The sequence below is a fragment of the Leptodactylus fuscus genome, chromosome 7 (genome assembly GCF_031893055.1).
Source record: "Leptodactylus fuscus isolate aLepFus1 chromosome 7, aLepFus1.hap2, whole genome shotgun sequence".
Taxonomy (NCBI): domain Eukaryota; kingdom Metazoa; phylum Chordata; class Amphibia; order Anura; family Leptodactylidae; genus Leptodactylus; species Leptodactylus fuscus.
In genome coordinates, this window is record NC_134271.1 from 18,131,192 (window position 1) to 18,152,783 (window position 21,592).

At 43.0% G+C, this 21,592-nt stretch overlaps 2 protein-coding genes across 2 annotated transcripts in view; both read left to right on the forward strand.

Moving 5' to 3' along the window:
- The window catches only part of MICAL2 (microtubule associated monooxygenase, calponin and LIM domain containing 2), a 161,174-nt gene extending 153,229 nt beyond the window's left edge, over positions 1 to 7,945 (forward strand). The window contains exons 36-38 of the mRNA XM_075281280.1: positions 4,138 to 4,237; positions 5,381 to 5,454; positions 7,219 to 7,945. Of these exons, the coding sequence (XP_075137381.1) occupies positions 4,138 to 4,237; positions 5,381 to 5,454; positions 7,219 to 7,424 (380 nt within the window). The 3' untranslated portion in view covers positions 7,425 to 7,945. The remainder of the gene's footprint in view (positions 1 to 4,137; positions 4,238 to 5,380; positions 5,455 to 7,218) is intronic.
- A 7,576-nt stretch (positions 7,946 to 15,521) lies between these two features.
- Positions 15,522 to 21,592, forward strand: part of PARVA (parvin alpha) — a 49,112-nt gene continuing 43,041 nt past the window's right edge. The window contains exon 1 of the mRNA XM_075281314.1: positions 15,522 to 15,709. Coding sequence (XP_075137415.1) covers positions 15,574 to 15,709 — 136 coding nt within the window. The 5' untranslated portion in view covers positions 15,522 to 15,573. The remainder of the gene's footprint in view (positions 15,710 to 21,592) is intronic.

Consider the following 21,592-nt stretch of genomic DNA (forward strand, 5'->3'; position numbering starts at 1 on the left):
ACTAGTTAACTAATGGTTTAATTATCCTGAAAGGCTAGAAATCGGATTTCAGCTGCCGCCGTCGACATTAAAATCATATGAATAAGTAGGAATTTTAGACATTTCTTACTCTCCAAGATCATGAGTCCGCCGGAGGCTGGAGGGCGGACAGGTTATCAATATCCTACATCACTGGGGTATTACATGTATGACAACTCTGATTTGTAGGGCTTAAAATCTAAATCCACAGTGTTTTGTGCTATTGCTTTGTCTTTGACCACAACCATTAAGCCCACCCAGTCTGACCGCTGAGGTTACGTTGCCCTAACTGTATGGCTTATATTATAATTGTAGTGTAGATATGCAGTAGAATAATATGGAGTAGTATTAGACCCTTTACTGTAGTGTAGGGTGGTAATATCTCAGCACTATATAGAGGACTCTGCGCTGGAGACTCATATGCTAATGTGAACATAGCGTAAGGAGGAGAGAGGGGAAATTGTCCATGGATTCCCGTAGTCAATAAAGTTAATTTCAATATTAATTGAATGTCCTAAATCTCTTTTAAATGGGAACCATTTCGGACTGAGGTTCCTTGGGTCCACCATGTAAAATTATTCCAACAGCCCCTAGGAATTAGACCATAGTACCCTTCCAATGTGGGTGTCTTCCGATGGACCACTAGAACATCTTCTGCTGCTCTGGTGGGCCTATCTGACAATGGGGGGAAGGTTCCAATATCATTTCTATACATCCCATAGATATGAAAAGCAAGACTTGTGCACACGTACAGCCACCTCTCCATCAGGACACAGAGGTTGCCTCACTTAACGAAACATGGGTGGGGGTGCACTGCCCCAAATTATTTCCCCGATCAGGTGACGGCTACATCCAGATTTAGACTGAATGTAAAGGCAGCCAATTGCATGCACAACGACTTCCATTGAACTAGTTTCTGGGGATAATATCGCTCCTTATAGAGACATTACCTTCTCAGACGTATGGAGTCTTACAAAAGCCTTTTGAGCTCCACTGGGGGATTATGGGAAAAAAATATGCAAATCTGTTTTCCAAGATGTAAATAGGAAAACAGGGCCTCTGCTTGCTGCCCTCTAGGGGCAGCCCCCTTAAACATCATGCCTGACTTTTTCAACAAGCCTTTAATGCTATGATGCAGGGATCAGCCGAATCAGTATCCCAGCTGTGGACAGCGCTGTTTCGATCTTGTTGGATCTCCTCAGCACAGCGTAGGGAAAACTGATTTGGCAGAGATGAGAGACTTCTAGACCAGGTTCTGGGGATAATATTGCTCCTTAAGGAGAGATCACCTTCACAGGCATATGGAGTCTTAAAATAGCCTTTTTCGCTCCACTGGGGGGAGGGCAGCAAGCAGAGGCACTTTTTTCCTATTTACATCTTGGAAAACAGATTTGCATATTTTTTTTCCCATAATCCCCCCGTGGAGTGGAAAAGGCTTTTATAAGACTCCATACGCCTTAAGGAGTGATATTATCCCCAGAACCTGGTCTAGAAGTCTCTCATCTCTGCCAAATCAGTTTTCCCTATGCTGTGCTGACGAGATCCAACCAGATGGAAACAGCGCTGTCCACAGCTGGGATACTGATTTGGATAATCCCTGCATCATAGCATTAAAGGTCCATTGAATTAGGCGGAATATGGGATCGGTGGAGACCCCACTTTTCAGAATTGTATTTAGGAATCCATGAGGTGGCGCTCCAATCTATACCTTACGATACAGCTTCATGGTCAGCTGAAGAAACACCGACCCCTACAGGGAAAATCATCAAAATTTGGAAATGAATTAGAAAAAGTACCAAAAATACTTTGTACCAATACATATGTCAGTGTATTCATATGTATAGAATCCTGAACATAATGGTGTTTTATTTTCCCGGCGCTGTGCAGCGAGCTCCATCCTGTAGGATTCAGGGTGTTATTTTGCAGTTAGCACTCGACTATGATAAGGGTTAAGGTCCCTCTTCTGGCTGTCATGTATAATAGGGCCGGCGGCTCAGTCATTGTCCCGCGCTTATTAAATCAGCCTCGTTTCATCTGTAGTGATACATTTCAAATTGCTCTGTAAGTAATGTTAAGATAATTAGAAAATTATCGCGGCTGAGAATAACGAAGCGAGGAGACGGGGCTCCGAACACAACTTCTCAATGACATTTATGCAGTTTTGCCTCTAATAATTACGGTAGCGAGGAATGAAAAGATCTTTTGTAGCCGTCGCCATCCATTTAGCAGGCGGACGAATTAGATGAGAACATCCGTGGGTGAGACAAAACGCAATAAAGTCCTAAAGAGAATATCAGCCGCTCACAAAGGGCCGGAATTATGGACGAGTCTCTCGGAATCATCTCCAAACCCCAATTTCTGATCACACGGGAGACATTTTAGCTCTTTATTTTCTCATTGGATTCATTTCAGTTATGCATTAATATTTTATGTATATTTCGGGGGTGGGGGTGGGGGGGTATTCTATTTGTTGAGCTCTGGTCACACTTCCTCTGTTCAGAGAGTTTATTAAAGTTCAAAAAGTGTATTAAAAATAAGTCGGGATGTTTTTGTAGATATATTCTTATTGGTGCCGTCAGATTTCGCTGTTGGGGTGGGGTAGCAGCATGTTAATGTACACTATTTCACCAAAGGATAATTCAACTTGTCTGTATCTGAGAAAGCTGGGTGCAATGCAGTTTTTTCCAGATTACTGAATTGTAGTAGAGCCCTGCTGCATAAAAGGTGTATCTGCTGTAGGTTGTTTGTGTGCCACTGTACAGGTGTCCTGTCCCAATATAGTAAATGCACGTATACAGCGAAATTTGTTTCATCTGGCATCATCTTAGTTCATCAATTTTCTGGATAATTGGAAAAATATATAAATTTTCCATGTAAGAGGGCCAGGGGTCCCTATGCTAAACCTGTTACGGTATCTGCCTACTATTCTGATGAGGGGGCTGTAGTTATAGAGGGGGGACACTTTAACCAGGTATATGATACACGCCGGTATGTCTGCTACCTATGTGATACACGCCGGTATGTCTGCTATCTATGTGATACACGCCAGGATGTCTGCTACCTATGTGATACACGCCAGGATGTCTGCTACCTATGTGATACACGCCAGGATGTCTGCTACCTATGTGATTCACGCCGGTATGTCTGCTACCTATGTGATTCACGCCGGTATGTCTGCTACCTATGTGATACACGCTGGTATGTCTGCTACCTATGTGATACATGCCGGTATGTCTGCTACCTATATGATACACGCCGGTATGTCTGCTACCTATGTGATACACGCCGGTATGTCTGCTACCTATGTGATACACGCTGGTATGTCTGCTACCTATGTGATACATGCCGGTATGTCTGCTACCTATATGATACACGCCGGTATGTCTGCTACCTATGTGATACACACCGGTATGTCTGCTACCTATATGATTCACGCCGGTATGTCTGCTACCTATGTGATACACGCTGGTATGTCTGCTACCTATGTGATTCACGCCGTTATGTCTGCTACCTATGTGATACACGCCAGTATGTCTGCTACCTATGTGATACATGCCAGTATGTCTGCTACCTATGTGATACACGCTGGTATGTCTGCTACCTATGTTATACATGCCGGTACGTCTGCTACCTATGTTATACATGCCGGTACGTCTGCTACTTATGTGATACACGCCGATAAGTCTGCTACCTATGCAGACATACAGGCAGCCCATGTAGTTATAGGGCCCTAGGAGAGTGTGGGAAATCGTACTCACCAAGCAGTTCTGTCCCAGGAGTTAGGGTTGTGCTATTGTTACCAAGAATGGGCTCCATATGAGACCCCTTCCCTTCTATGCATCCCCCTGCTTCCACTCATTTCCAGATTATCGGATGCCAGATTAAAGGAATTCTTAATGGATCGCTTTATACTGTCACTACATCTAAGTTCCATGTTGAATCTCCCGCCCCCTTCTTTCCTGATGGAACAAGATGAAAAACCAAAATGATTGGAACAAACGCATACTAAACCGTTTATCACGGCGGTAAATACATGTCATGCAAACTGAATGTAAAACAGCGGCCTAATGCAAAGTGAAGCCTTGTAACGGTGTTATTCCTCATTCATTTCTCTAACAGATTCAGGCGCACAGGATGAAGCCCGGCTCTTGCACGACTGGTTCCAGCTTGCCCTAGAAAAGAGTAAATTGAATCGTTACGAGTCTGAGCTCTTATCCGTGTAAGTTCAGTGGCGCTCGCCATCAGTATGCACAATGAATCCTTGGGGGGGACACGAGGAGGACAGGAAATATGGGAACCTATTAATTTCGGCCATACGCACAGGTGTATATTGTCTTCCCACCGCATGCAGATCTCATTACCGCGCTAAATTGAGGCTTTAACTCCTCGCATAGAATGTTCTCATTAGCATAGCGAGAGAGGAAAAAAATATAATATGTAACACAAACAGCGGCCATCGCTTCCTTCCACTTCACCCAGAGACGGAGAAACAAGAAAAAATAAATAAGTATATTTTTATTATTTTTCTTTCATAATAGAGGCTACAAAAACGGTTTTCCAATCTCAGACACAGCAAGATTAATGAAGCCGGGACAGCGCTGCCATTAATATTAGGAACTATGGGCACGGTTTGGTGCCACACGTTCACCAACATTTAATACACAAGTGGCCTATGTGTTACCCACCATTATATTATTTTAATTAAGGGGCCATATTAGATTTGATTAGTATTTATGGAGGTATTTTGGGCAGTGAATGATAAGTTTTCAGGGCTTTATATTCTAGCACATTGATCACCATGATGCCGAGACCCTATATGCACAGCAATATTGTAGCTTCATATGACCTCCATATGCCCTAAATACAATCCCCATATGACCTTCATATGCCCTAAATACAATCCCCATATGACCTAAATACAATCCCCATATGACCTCCAAGTTGTACTGAACTATAACAGAGGAGCCATAGACATTATATCCATGTACCCATAATACAGTGCCACCTTGAGCACCATGTGGCATCACAAGGAGGGTATACACTGCCACAGACACATTATGTGCTACCATGCAGCCTGACTTCCCTAGTGGTATTATATACTGATAACATAGCCACAGGGTTAGGTCAGTATCTGATCAGTGGGGTCCAACATCAGGATCAGCTTATCCGGCAGGCTCTGGGTGCTGCAGCAGTTCTCTGCCTATTACTTTTATATGACCAGAGCTGCCTCTGGCCCCATCTTGTACAGCAGCTTCCAGCATCTGGGGTAACCAGTCAGCTGATCAATTTGGTGTTTGGAAAACCCCTTTGATTCATTAATCGTATTATATGATATATGAAGGATTATTGTTTTTTTCCCCAGTGCAAGAGAATTAGACCTGGAGGATCAACAAGGACGATTAGAACAGAAACTCCGAGAGATGATGATGATTGACCGTAAGTCTGTATATAATACATGTTAGAGGTGGGTCACCAGATCCAGCATATCCCTCAAGCCCTGGAGATAGATAGGTTACTGTCACCAGAACCAGCATATCACCCCAGCCCTGCAGATAGATAGGTTACTGTTACCAGACCCAGCATATTACTCCAGCCCTGCAGATAGATAGGTTACTGTCACCAGAACCAGCATATCACCCCAGCCCTGCAGATAGATAGGTTAGTGTCACCAGAACCAGCATATCACCCCAGCCCTGCAGATAGATAGGTTAGTGTCACCAGAAACCAATGTTTCTCCCCAGCCCTACTGATAAGTTTTGGTTAAACTGTGTACAGATATCACTGTTTTTGTCAATATGCAAGTGATCGAGACACATCAATAAGGAGAGCGCTGCCATTACTCTAAAGGTATAAGCGAAAACACCAGAATTGCTTCAAAGAGCTCATATGCATACAAAAACAGCAATAGAAACAGGGAAAGCAATTCACAAGGGGAAAACACCATTTGATTAAGATGACCCTAACCTAATCTATCTGTGTGGTTGGGGTGCTTTATCGGGGTCTGTGACAGTCTTTCTTCACAATGAGTTCAGCTCTGGAGTATAATACAGGATATAACTCAGGATCAGTACAGGATAAGTAATGTATGTACACAGTGACTGTACCAGCAGAATAGTGAGCGCAGCTCTGGAGTATAATACAGGAGGTAACTCAGGATCAGTACAGGATAAGTAATGTAATGTATGTACACAGTGACTGCACCAGCAGAATAGTGAGCGCAGCTCTGGAGTATAATACAGGATGTAACTCAGGATCAGTACAGGATAAGTAATGTATGTACACAGTGACTGTACCAGCAGAATAGTGAGCGCAGCTCTGGAGTATAATACAGGATGTAACTCAGGATCAGTACAGGATAAGTAATGTAATGTATGTACACAGTGACTGTACCAGCAGAATAGTGAGCGCAGCTCTGGAGTATAATACAGGATAAGTAATGTAATGTATGTACACAGTGACTGCACCAGCAGAATAGTGAGCGCAGCTCTGGAGTATAATACAGGATGTAACTCAGGATCAGTACAGGATAAGTAATGTAATGTATGTACACAGTGACTGTACCAGCAGAATAGTGAGAGCAGCTCTGGAGTATAATACAGGATGTAACTCAGGATCAGTACAGGATAAGTAATGTAATGTATGTACACAGTGACTGTACCAGCAGAATAGTGAGCGCAGCTCTGGAGTATAATACAGGATAAGTAATGTAATGTATGTACACAGTGACTGCACCAGCAGAATAGTGAGCGCAGCTCTGGAGTACAATACAAGATGTAACTCAGGATGAGTACAGGATAAGTAATGTAATGTATGTACACAGTGACTGTACCAGCAGAATAGTGAGCGCAGCTCTGGAGTATAATACAGGATGTAACTCAGGATCAGTACAGGATAAGTAATGTAATGTATGTACACAGTGACTGTACCAGCAGAATAGTGAGCGCAGCTCTGGAGTATAATACAGGATGTAACTCAGGATTAGTACAGGATAAGTAATGTAATGTAATGTATGTACACAGTGACTGCACCAGCAGAATAGTGAGCGCAGCTCTGGAGTATAAAATAACTAAGTATAGAATAGTAATAATCTCTGAGAAACCTATGACTACCTACATCTTTTCTATCTTCTTGAGTACAGTATTAATGAAGGGCTTTATTTGGTCATGATAATGTTGACACTTTTGATTTATCTCACATCAGCGGCACTCAAAGATGAGGCGGACATTGCAGAGGAAGAGGAGGTATTTGCTGAGATGATGAGAGTTATTGAGCAGAGGGATCAACTTGTGACTCGCATTGAGGAACAAAGACTCCGAGAAACAGAGGATAAAAACCTGCTGGACGTTCCCCTACCCAAGGACTACCAGCTAAAGATGACCAACATCAACAACAGGAGGTTAATTTAAAGAGACAACGTTCATGTCACATCCTTGTATCCAGAGCCAGGAAACATTGCATTATAGACTGCGCTACAGAACAAACCTCTAGCAGTACATTGTATCCTTCCCTCATCAGGCTGGAAACAATATGGACGGCGTCACTTTGTAGGAACTAGTGTGGTATTCCTATCACTCCTTTCCATGTTTAGTTGGATATATGATGAAATCTGCAGCTTGTACAGATGGCTCTGTGGCAGATGTTTATTTATGCATACAATGGCCACAGAGCCATGAAGAGCATTGAACCAAAAATTGGATATTTGCCACTGGCAGGCTCCCACAGCTGGAGCTTGGGGGTGGGTTAATATTATTGTCAGGACACAACATTTACCCATGTCTGTCACTAGGACCGTGAAGCTTCTTGCAATTTGCTATGATTCCCACACATGCCTTTGTATATCTATATAAAATACTATGCAATATAACCAGATATTCTATGAGCTGCTATAACTATTGCAACTCACAAATCTGTTGAGGTGCAAAATCATCTCCGAACATGATATTGTCGCAAGGTGAAATAAATGGAAATAATTTAATCACCAAGTGCCTGTGGGTCAGGACCGCCTGTTAAACTGAAGGCTGATATTTCAGGATTGCTGCACAGTCACAAAGCGACGACCTTCCTGTTTGCAGCCGAAGCATTTCTGTTTTGCTATTGTATACTCATGGGGTCACACATGGCAGATACACCGCTGAATCCCCACCAGGTTATCCAACACTGTGTTTTCCTGAAAGTTGCTGCTAAAACCGCCTGACATGAGGTGGTTTTTGCAGTGGCGCCCCTGCAGGAATGCCTATAGGTGTCTCCCTGCTTTCAACCTTTGCATTGCAAAGCCATAGGTAAAATTTGCAGCAAATTGACATAATGCAGGAATAAAACCCTCATTGAAGGTTGCTGAGGATCCTGCATGTGTAAGTTCTTCAGTATACTTACCCCCTGCGACCAAAACCTAAGCGCTCCACTTATACTACATTATGTAACAGCTCGTATAGATGAGAGTAGAGTTTTACCATACATGACAGCTGTGTACAGCAAAACCTTCATATGTACTAAAGGAGAGAAGACCTGAAACTTTAGAATTTACTTTCCATTTACTGACAGCAAGTAGATTTTAAGCCCTGTGCTTCTGCACTGTTATGCCAAGATGGCTTCTTAGCAAGTGATATTTTTTTTACATTCACACAGGGTATTTTTGGGCATTTTAAGCGCAGCATCAATAGTATGTCATGAGACACAGCTTTCTTTTTTGGAAAGAGAGCTTGAATTTGCACACCGCTTTTCCAGAGGAGCACTGCATTGCTTCTAAGGCTCCTTATGTGCACAGGTTGCTCTGGTACCTCTGAGATCCCTGCAAAGGCCTCATCTAGCCAAACCAGTTCTCTGCCTTGCTCTGATGAAGGCCAGTCATCCTGGAACAGTTGTCTGCAGAAACTGCATGATCATGTAGTGCTGGTGGTCTGCAGTCGAAACCCTGCATGCAGCTAGTCCTGTTCTAAGGCAGGGGCCGGCAACCTTCAGCTCTCCAGCTGTTGTCAAACTACAACTCCCAGCATGCATACTTGCTCTGCTGGTCTTGGAACTCCTATTCAAGTGAATGGAGCTTATTGGTAGTTGTAGCCCCGTTCTAAGGACTATTTAAATGAGCTATCCAGGGACTGAAACTTAGCAGTTTCCAACTTGGGTTCTGCATGTTTGTAACCTTGTGTTTCTGGATTGGTTCTGACCCAGAATCATATGTTTGGCACCTCTCTCCTCCCATACATGTTGGAGAGATGTTGCAATGCCAGTCTCCTTCACTGTTGTGCATACAGTGACCGGGCACTGGCTTTCTATCACAATGAGCAAGTGAAGGGTGTTGTGTGCCAGATCCGTGACCCTGTATCTAAACCAGCCTAGAAACCCCTCAGTTCTGAGCATGCAAAACCCCATCTATAAGCTGGTAAAGTTTCAGTCCTTGTCTAGCCCCTTTAAAAGGTTGGACATTGAGTTATACCATTGCGACCTTCCAACGGGTGGCGCTAGAAGTACTGATTTTTATATTTTTTTAAATAGAGCTCATTTGCAAAACTTTTCCAAAGAAGTATTGCATAACCTATAAAACTCCTAAAGATGCCTACAAGAAGGTCTCCGCAGAGAGAAACCGTACGCCCCGGGAGTGAATGGGAAAACTGGATTTTTTTTTATAAGGTGCATTTGTTTGCATTTGTTTGCATATTTTACGGAGTTACAGAGCATGTAGTCATAGTGTGCCGTTTCCACAAATGAAGTCAGTGGATCAAAACCACAAAAAAATGGCCGCACTCTTTGCATACAGGAATGCATGCTTTCCATAGAAACAGTACTAGCGGTATTTTCTGCAGCTGTATCTGTAAGTACAAATGCACATTTCCATATCCATGTGTGGTGCGTTATAGATGTTATTCCTGCACCATTACCTTCAGCCCAAACTATGTGTGAATGACGCCTAATGGATGAGAGAAAAAGCAGTATAAGGTATAACTAGCAGGTGCAGCGTGCGCCTTAGTCAATGCAAAGTACATTAGAAAGTTGCAGAGGTTTTTAGTACATGCATAAAAACTGCACCAAGAATCTTGTGACTATTCATTTATGTAAATATATTTTAGATTAATTATCACCGATCAAAAATTCAGCATCAAGGCTTAGCATTGCAATATAAAGGAATATGTACTTTGATATTCCTTTGGGGCCCTTGAGAATTAGGGCCCCAGTTCAGGTTTACATGACCTGAATTGGATACGAAATGTGAAAATCGGCAAAGGACTTGGCTACACGGTTGCTTGTCTTCCATACTAACGGTCAGGTCAGGATTTTGAGGCCGTATCTTCCTCCAAATCCTGATCCTGATCAAAAAGATGGCTCCCATTGAAATAAAAAAACGCCGCCTGAACTTACCCTGCGGCCACAAGCACACAAGAATGAAGTGATGTAGATTTTGTCACAAATTTCACGCAGCTTGAACATTGCAAAGGATGATGTCCCCAATGAAAATATGCTTAAAATGGATTTCACACTCTGCATTGCAGGTCAATTCAGGTTTGGAAAATTTGCACAACATGCGCATAATATACAAAAAAAAAAGCAAAACTCATTGGCTTTGTGGATAATCTGTTATCCTGTGTATCTGCTGCATAAAGATGTGCACAGCAAATCCACAAGTAATATACTGTATATCATATACATTAACCATTAGGTGAATGTACTTACTGATGACCTATCCTGAGACTAGATCATATATATATATATATATATATATATATATATATATATATATATATATTCTATATATATGTGATAGGTTAAAGAGGTTGCAGCATTTACTAAATACCAATACACTATTGCACATCTTATAGCGCCTGGGCTTAGTATTGCAACTCATCACACTTGAATGGGAATTATTGCAACTCAGTTCACTTGAATGGGTCTGAGCTGCTTTTGTACCATGTGGCCGATGAACTTGTGGCTTGTGATCACCGAAGCCTCTTTAAACAGCTGGTCAGTGGGGGTCCTCAGGATCTGATCTATCCTGAAGGATACCTCTTCGATATGTAAAACCCTTTAAGGTACCCATCCAAAATGTGATCAAGGACTGCATAGGGGGAGGCGAGTCTGGTAGCGGCTTATATCCGTCTCTCCAAAGCCATTTGGTATCACAGAATACCAATGTCCGGTTCAGGCCAATGCACATTACCCAATTGTGGCACGCAATATCGTTCTCTGACACAAAATATAGATAACAGCTTGTAAGTATAGGCAATGGAGTCAGTCAGCACCCTGTCATTGTTGTCCCCAGTTGGGAACAGGTGCAGAACCTTGCCAGGGACACTAAACAATAGGCGATTCCTACAGTTATCAATGACACAGTTTGGTTGTACACATTATCTATATGTAGGTTAATGAACTCATTGTGGACATAAATTGATTAATTCTATACAAATCTATCTGTAAATGCATCTGATGCCGGCCTTATATATGGAATAATCTATTCTGGATGAAATCAGACTGCTCTCCTTGATACTTTATTAAACACTGAATACTGTTGTATTATCGCTACATAACATAATGCTAAAAGGTTAGACGCTTCCATGTAACAAAGTCATCAAGGGAATTCTACGGTAATAGCAAATGGAAGAGAGTTTTCTATGAAGACATATTGAAAGCTTATCCTTTGTATAAAGCATCAGTATGTCGTCTATGGGGTCCAGCCCTTGAACCCGTTTCACCTTGTAAAACTTTTGTTGCTTGGAGAGACTGTGGGAATCCTGCTGGTGTCGGAAGTCCACGTATTTTTCTGCAAATAAAAAGTTAAATTTTTTTCTAATACCTCTTCCAAAGCATCTCCATGTGGCCACAGCCTAAGGCTAGAGACGGCCTGATCTTGTCTTGTACCTCATCGTTTTACCTTAAGTGTTACCTTGCCATAGCTACACCTGACCCCTTGTCTTTCACAGGTTGTGTAATGAGATTCTTTCTAACTTAACACTCCATTAGGTTACCGTAACAATAATTCATAGTATCCACTGGAATCAATGTACACTTAAGGGTTAATTCGCTTTATACTACGAGTAGCGTACCTACAGTATGATATATACTCTGTGAGGGTATTTGTGGGTCTTCGATGGATACTTTCAGACAGGAGACTTACCTTAAGTATTGTGGTCATTTATGAGCGTAAGGCCATGTTCACGCAGCAAATTCTGCAGATCAGTTGCTTCTCTCTACTCATTTGGAGGGACTTGGAGAGACATGTTATCTCTACACTTTTATGTACATCTGATCTAAAGGTTTGCCCTTCTGTACAAAATAATCTTCCTTTTCTTAAAGTCTTTATATGTGAATTTATAGACCATTGTAATTTGCGATTGTAACCACTTGGGGCAGCAGTGAGTTCACTGTATTGACTGTAATAACAGACTCAGTACCTGTCAGTGACTAAGATGTCAGGTCCTGCAGCCAAGCTCTATTCTCTATTACACACTGTATAAAGAAGAACTCCTTGGTTAGGATGACGTCCTCATGTATTTATCTGGGAGATTATTTATTGATATAATGTGTATTTTATTTATTGTCACATAATATGAAATTCTTAATAATTTCACTCCACAGAAAGGTTGCTGGGAGATGTCCAGGGACGAGACCTTTCTTGGAGGCACCGGGTGTAACTAAGGAGTGTTGTACATATAGATATATATAATTTCCTTCTATATATATATATATATACTGTTATTAACTGTATCCAATAAAACACTGAGCTGCTGAAAACTAACAGTTTCTCTCTTTCTTGGATCTTACTGTGTCCTTGTCTGTGATGGCCAATATCCCCTTTCGTTCATTGCTGGTTTCCAGTTTTTGCATGTTCCGGTCCCTGGTGTCTTGTGGTTCAGGACCCCAATATTTGGTGTCCATTTGTTGCATGTTCAGTGCATAGAGCAGCCCGTCATACAAATAAATGCCAGGCAAGCCTTCAATAGGCTCCCGGCTGTCATGGTAATGTGTCGCCAGCCTGGGATCTTGTTTCGGACACCAGCAATCCTCCCCGAAATGGCCAGGGGCACTGAGCATTAGTGATGAGCGAGTAGTATTCAAGCAAATACCTCTCCGCCATAGGTATGCGTGTAATCGGCCGAACACCAAGGGGTTAGACGCATTGAATAGTTGAAGCGTTTAACCCCTTGGTGTTCGGCCGATTACACGCATACCTATGCTGGCAAGGTATTTGATCGAATACTACTCGCTCATCACTACTGATCATAGGCATTAGCATTGGGTCTTTGCTGTTTAATACAGCGGCTATGGCATCCACTCAGCTCCTGAGCAGCCGCCATATTTAAATACCTGACATCCGCTGTAGTATTACAGCGGACATCAGGAAGGCGTTAAAGAAAAAAAAACAAAAAAAACTTGCAATTGGTAACATTGTAACAAACCCTAAAATAAGATGAGTACGTTATTCTACATGATGAAACTTAATATATAGATGCTAGATGATCTCACCTCTCAAACAAAGCCAAAAAATAATAAACATGGATCAAAAAGTTTTATGTACCCACAAAATACAAGCTCGTGTAAAGCTACATTGACATAAAATGTAAAAATGTATGACTGGGATTGCAGAGTGGGATAAAATGTTACTGGTTGTGTCAGATCGCTAAACCTACGCTTCAATGGTAACATCAGACTCTCACAAAAATAGAGCCCACACTTACTTATAAAGGGAAGGTCAAGGAGACGAACGTTCAGTGCTTAGATCTATAGCGTACGTTTCACCAACACATCAGAATCAACATAATACACAGGAGCCTTAGATACACTTAGACGTGATTTAGTAAGACTGGATTTCATATGACAGTCTTCATGTCCCGGGTGCCAGAACAATGATGCCCCTAATTCATTAGCGGTATATATCTCTTAATGAATTAGACAGCTCCTGCACTGTGAACATCAGAAACTGAAAGCCAATGTAGATTTGCATTATAAGGCTATATTCACACTGCCATTATAGAAGACTATTGTTCTAATCCTTCAAAGAATCAAAACATTGGGCGGAAATGCAGAGAGAATGACTGGTGTAGATTGAGTACCCTCCACCTGCATCCGTCACCAGTCACTGTTATGGCTGTGCGCTATAATATTATTACACATTTTACTCCAAAAGCGACATAAAAAATTGTTGTATCCTGAATATTAATTAGTATATAAAATATAGTATATATAAATTAGTAGCGTGCAGACAGTGGGGTAAATTTATCATAGTAGTGCAACGAAAAAGTGGACTATCTGCCCAAAGCAACCCATCAGATTTCAGTTTTCATTCTCAAAATGCCCCCTGCTTTAATGAGAGCGGGTATCTGATTGGTTACTACAGCCCTGCTATAAAAACCTAATTGGGGAAGAGGTAACAGGTCAGATCATTGACCCTGTATATCAGAGGTCATAAACATGACCGCTGAATCACTGCACGACAGGTCACTGGAAGGATTGGGGGCTAGTAGGGAATGCCTTGTATTCGAGGGGTTAGTTTGTTGGTAGCAGATCACTCTATTGGAAGTACTGGGGGCTGCATGGTATTTAGGATTGGGGGGGACTCCCTTGAATTGGAGTGGTTATTTTATTGTGGGGCTAGCCCTGACAGGTCACTGTACTGGAGGAGTTGGGTTCTGCATTGTATTTAGGATTTGGAGCTACTTTGGATTGAAGTGGTTAGGTCATTATATTGGAGGCTAGCACTGACAGATCACTGTAATGGGAGGGCTTGGGGCTGCATTTTATTTAGGATTTGGGGCTGTCTTGTATCAGAGTGGTTAGGTTATTATATTGGGGTCTAGCACTGACAGATCACTGGACTGGGGACTGGAATGTATTTAGGGCTGGAGGTTGACTTGGAGTGGTTAGGTTATTATACTGGGGGCTAGGAATGACAGATCATTCTAATGGGAAGGCTGAGGGCTGCCTTTTATTGAAGTGGTTAGGTTATCATATTGGGGTCTAGCACTGACAGATCACTGGACTGAGGACTGGAACGTATTTAGGGCTGGGGGCTGCCTTGTATTGGATTGGTTAGGTTATTATACAGGGGCTTGCACTGACAGATCACTATACTGGGAGGGCAGTGATCTGTATTTAGGGTTCGGGGCTGCCTTATAGTTATGAGATAGGAGGCTGCTTTGTATCAGACTGGTTAGGTTGTTATATTGGAGGGCTAACAGTGTCCGATCCCCCAGTTTTCCAGTCTCTGCACAGCTCTGTCCCGTCAGCACTGAGAATGCATTGTATTTAGGGTTGGGGGCTGCCTTCTATCGGTTAGTTATATTGGAGGGCTTACAGTGACAGAGGGGTCCGATCCCCCAGTTTGCCAGTCTCTGCACAGCCCTGTCCTGTCAGTACTGAGAATGCATTGTATTTAGGGTTGGGGGCTGCCTTCTATCGGTTAGTTATAGAGGGGTCCGATCCCCCAGTTTGCCAGGCTCTGCACAGCTCTGTCCCGTCAGTACTGGGATGACTGGGAGGAGGAGGGAGCCGCTCCTGACATTGCTGGAATAATTCCGCTTCCGCTGGCAGCAGAGCTCAGCCTCCCCTCCCTGCAGTCACCCAGCAAACATGGCCACGTCCCCCCAAAAGTCCCCCTCCACCCCAAAATCTCCGACCCCCAAGTCACCCCCATCTAGAAAGAAGGACGACTCATTCCTGGGGAAACTCGGAGGAACTTTAGCCAGAAGGAAAAAAGCAAAAGAAGGTAAGAAACAGCGTAACTGTCTGCAGAGGAGCCGTGCACTGACTGCAGCACATCGCAACTACTGGAGATTAGATACACAGACTGCAGAACATTGCAGATTATTCTATATACTGTATCCTTGGAGAGCAGGGTGTGGAGGAGGGGACCCGGGGCAAGCTGCAGGCTGGGAGACCCCTGTATTCTCCATCACCCTCAGTACCAGACACCTGGGAGCATCGGGGGGATGCGGCACCAAGTTCTGCTACAACTGTAAATCCACCAATACAGAGACTATAGGAATGTGCAGTTATCATTGCCCGGGGTCAGCCCCTCCCTGTCACTGACTAGTCTGTATCCTGGGGCTGTATGTAAGACGGATAGAGAAAGAAAGACAGATGATAACCGATATTGTGCCGACAAAATCTGTGTATGTAATAGAAATGTCTCCTGATCATAAAGGGAAAAACTCTGATTTATTTGTATTACAACATATCTACATATTAAGGTTTGTTCACACAGAGGTTTTTGCAGGCGGATCTTGACACAGACTTTGCCTCAAAATCCGCCTCCCATTTATTTCAATTGGAGTCACTAGCAGTTTTTTTTTTTCCGCTAGCGATTTTTTTCAGCTAATGGAAACAAAAGTAACATCTTCAGGCGATTCCATGGCTCGAGACTCCTCCTGATTAGGCCGATATATCCCGGTCTCATCAGGAGCGAGATTGTGCGACGGAAGGCCGATGCCTTGTATTCACATCCCGTCACGGCTAGCCGTGCGATAAAGCTGATGGCAGAAAGGGTTTCGGCTGTGTGAACTAGCCCTTATAGAGGTTATAGCAAAATATTTGTCTATCATGTTCAAAGCATAAATACACCCCTACAATATATACACAACTATATCCAAGTATTACTCCAGAGCTGCACTCAATATTCTGCTGGTACAGTCACTGTGTACATACATTACGTTACTTACCCTGTACTGATCCTGAGTTACATCCTGTATTATACTCCAGAGCTGCACTCACTATTCTGCTGGTGCAATCACTGTGTACATACATTACATTACTTATCCTGTACTGATCCTGAGTTACATCCTGTATTATACTCCAGAGCTGCGCTCACTATTCTGCTGGTACAGCCACTGTGTACATACATTACATTACTTATCCTGTACTGATCCTGAGTTACATCCTGTATTATACTCCAGAGCTGCGCTCACTATTCTGCTGGTACAGTCACTGTGTACATACATTACATTACTTATCCTGTACTGATCCTGAGTTATATTCTGTATTATACTCCAGAGCTGCACTCACTATTCTGCTGGTACAGTCACTGTGTACATACATTACATTACTTATCCTGTACTGATGCTGAGTTACATCCTGTATTATACTCCAGAGCTGCACTCACTATTCTGCTGGTGCAATCACTGTGTACATACATTACATTACTTATCCTGTACTGATCCTGAGTTACATCCTGTATTATACTCCAGAGCTGCGCTCACTATTCTGCTGGTGCAGTCACTGTGTACATACATTACATTACTTATCCTGTATTATACTCCAGAGCTGCACTCACTATTCTGCTGGTGCAATCACTGTGTACATACATTACATTACTTATCCTGTATTATACTCCAGAGCTGCACTCACTATTCTGCTGGTGCAATCACTGTGTACATACATTACATTACTTATCCTGTACTGATCCTGAGTTACATCCTGTATTATACTCCAGAGCTGCGCTCACTATTCTGCTGGTGCAGTCACTGTGTACATACATTACATTACTTATCCTGTACTGATCCTGAGTTACATCCTGTATTATACTCCAGAGCTGCGCTCACTATTCTGCTGGTGCAGTCACTGTGTACATACATTACATTACTTATCCTGTACTGATCCTGAGTTACATCCTGTATTATACTCCAGAGCTGCGCTCACTATTCTGTTGGTGCAGTCACTGTGTACATACATTACATTACTTATCCTGTACTGATCCTGAGTTACATCCTGTATTATACTCCAGAGCTGCAGTATATAGTATTATATAGATTCTAATATTAGCACACACGTATTCATCTCATTACACCGGTTCTAATATTATCACACATGTATCATCATGTTATACAGGGTTTAACCTTACCACATACGTATCATCGTATTATGTTGGCCCTATTATCTCATATGTATCATCTCATTACAAAGATCCTAAGGTGACTTATGGATCATCATATTACACTGTTCCTAATAGTATCACATATGTATCAACATGTTGCACTGGTCTTTATATTATCACATATATCAGCATCTAATTACTCAGATCCTAATATTATCTCATATGTATCATCTTATTATACCGATCTGTATCATCATTAGACCAGTCCAATGCCAGGGATTCTGTATCAGCCTCTGTAGGTAACAGTCTATATCTGCTTGTGTGTTTTGGTTTCTTGTAGCCTGTGTCCCTCCTGAATGTCTATATAACCTCACCTAGATGTTGTTTGCCTCTGGGAGGGTTTGCTTTCCCATACTGTATCACATCACTGTATAGGAATATTCTGTAATATTCGGGTTTCTAAGCTGCTGGAGATTTCATAGTGGCCCCATATGATGAGGTTGAGTAACACATTCCATTCCAGGCACATCACCATAGGAATTTATTGTGTGGAAGAATAAATATGAGGGGATTTGGTGAATCGACGTCAGTGTGGCCCGGCTCACATGCAGGCATCCCTCCACCCCACCCATTTAGGGAACAGGAAATTGTATGGATGGTACTTAAATGTAAATCCCAACATGCATACAGACGTATCAGGGCTAAATTTGGGATTTGGTACCTAACGTGTTGTTATCACCGCGCACTACCACTTATGGTTTGATATAGGACCTTGTATTATGGGAACACGTTCCATCGTTGCACCTGCTACCCCTGATATGTTCCCCTTTGTCAGGTTTTCATGAGGTTTGCAATGCCATACATGTTTAATGGAGCGCCCACTACAGATCTGCTTGTCTAACCATTCACCGTAGGTCTCTCAGATCATTTCTGGGGAGGCGAAGCTCACAGTCTATGAGCAAGCAGTAAAGCGTTTGGAGTGCAAGCTCTTGGGTTCAGCTTGCAAAGCACATTGTCGTTTCCAAGTAGGGATGTTTACATCTTTCTGTAAAGAAGAGGCCACCCTCTTGGCTGTCACCCAGTATGGTAAAGCTGGGTGACATCATTTGTTACCCAGGTACCAGGCATGGAAATACACAGAATTTGACATAAGAGGACGTCTTGAGGACGTGTATTGGTGCAGAGGCGTTTTAATGTGTCACAGAGAAGATTGGCCGATGGCTTCTAATTTCACACATCCAGATGAGATGTCTGTGGTGTCAGCGGTGCGAGCGCTGGGATGGAGAACTGCTGAGAATTCAGTCTGTGGAGGGAAAATGATGAAACAGCCACAATTTGGGGAGAAGGAAACTGTGAAAGTTACTGGAGGAATCCGCTGGGATATTTGTGGTTGAAGCTAAAAGGAAACCTAATGAAATGCCTATAGATTTGCTATCTATAGGGGCGGCTGGGCGCAACTGTCACAATATGGACCTTAAATAAAGCAGAATATCATAATGCACACCTCATATGCTACAGAACATTATAATACACACTTCATATGCTGCAGCACATCATACTACACAGGTCATATGCTGCAGCACATCATACTACACAAGTCATATGCTACAGAACATTATAATACACACTTCATATGCTGCAGCACATCATACCACACAGGTCATATGCTGCAGCACATCATACCACACAGGTCATATACTGCAGCACATCATACTACACAGGTCATATACTGCAGCACATCATACTACACAGGTCATATGCTGCAAAGGCCCCACATAGCGAGCTTCAGCCAAAAAAGCGTTGAGGGAAAAACCACTGCGGAAACGCATTGCGGTTTTTCCTGCAGCGCTTTTCACAGAAAGTCCACAGAATTTTCATATGCAGACTTTCTGCTTCAATTATACCTACATGGAAAGCATCAACCTTTCTGTAGGTATAATTGATATGCCAGATTTTTTTTCTGGAATGTGTGGATGGGATTAGCCAGAATCTCATCCACTTTGTACTTACTGTAAAATGACACACTCCTCTTCTGCTGCGGAACACCATAGTACACTCCTCTTCTGCTGCGGAACACCATAGTACACTCCTCTTCTGCTGCGGAACACCATAGTACACTCCTCTTCTGCTGCAGAACACCATAGTACACTCCTCTTCTGCTGCAGAACACCATATACACTCCTCTTCTGCTGCAGAACACCATAGTACACTCCTCTTCTGCTGCAGAACACCATAGTACACTCCTCTTCTGCTGCGGAACACCATAGTACACTCCTCTTCTGCTGCGGAACACCATAGTACACTCCTCTTCTGCTGCGGAACATCATAGTACACTCGTCTTCTGCTGCGGAACACCATAGTACACTCCTCTTCTGCTGCAGAACACCATAGTACACTCCTCTTCTGCTGCAGAACACCATAGTACACTCCTCTTCTGCTGCAGAACACCATAGTACACTCCTCTTCTGCTGCAGAACACCATAGTACACTCCTCTTCTGCTGCGGAACACCATAGTACACTCCTCTTCTGCTGCGGAACATCATAGTACACTCGTCTTCTGCTGCGGAACATCATAGTACACTCGTCTTCTGCTGCGGAACACCATAGTACACTCCTCTTCTGCTGCGGAACACCATAGTACACTCCTCTTCTGCTGTGGAACACCATAGTACACTCCTCTTCTGCTGCGGAACACCATAGTACACTCCTCTTCTGCTGCGGAACACCATAGTACACTCCTCTTCTGCTGCGGAACACCATAGTACACTCCTCTTCTGCTGCGGAACACCATAGTACACTCCTCTTCTGCTGCGGAACACCATAGTACACTCCTCTTCTGCTGCGGAACACCATAGTACACTCCTCTTCTGCTGCAGAACACCATAGTACACTCCTCTTCTGCTGCAGAACACCATAGTACACTCCTCTTCTGCTGCGGAACATCATAATACACTCGTCTTCTGCTGCAGAACACCATAGTACACTCCTCTTCTGCTGTGGAACATCATAGTACACTCCTCTTCTGCTGTGGAACATCATAGTACACTCCTCTTCTGTTGCAGAACATCATAGTACACTCCTCTTCTGCTGCAGAACATCATGATACACTCCTCTTAGGCTGCAGAACACCATAGTACACTCCTCTTCTGCTGCGGAACACCATAGTACACTCCTCTTCTGCTGCGGAACACCATAGTACACTCCTCTTCTGCTGCAGAACACCATAGTATACTCCTGTTGCATAACATCATAGTACACTCCTCTTCTGCTGCAGAACACCATAATACACTCTTCTGCTGCTGCAGAACACCATAGTACACTCCTCTTCTGCTGCAGAAGACCATAGTACACTCCTCTTCTGCTGCAGAACACCATAGTACACTCTTCTCCTGCTGCAGAACATCATGATACAAACCTTATCTGCTGCAGAGTCTTATAAGAGCTAGTTCACATAGAGTTTGAGACGGAATCCGCCTCAAAATCCGCCTACAAAAAAGGCTCTGTCATTTCAATATGAGCCGCTCTTTTTTTTTTTTTTTTGCCGCTAGCGATTTTTTTTTTTCAGCTAGTGGGAAAAAGAAGCGACATGTCCTTTCTTCCCATTCATTTGGGCCTAATCAGGAGCGGGAAGCCCGTGCACTGCATCAGCATCCTATCACTGCTAACTGCATGGAGAATTCACACAGAGGAAAAGGTTTCCTCCATGTTAACATACCCCGATACACATCTAAGATCATGCAGAAGCTCATAATACACACATGATACTGCAGAGTATATCA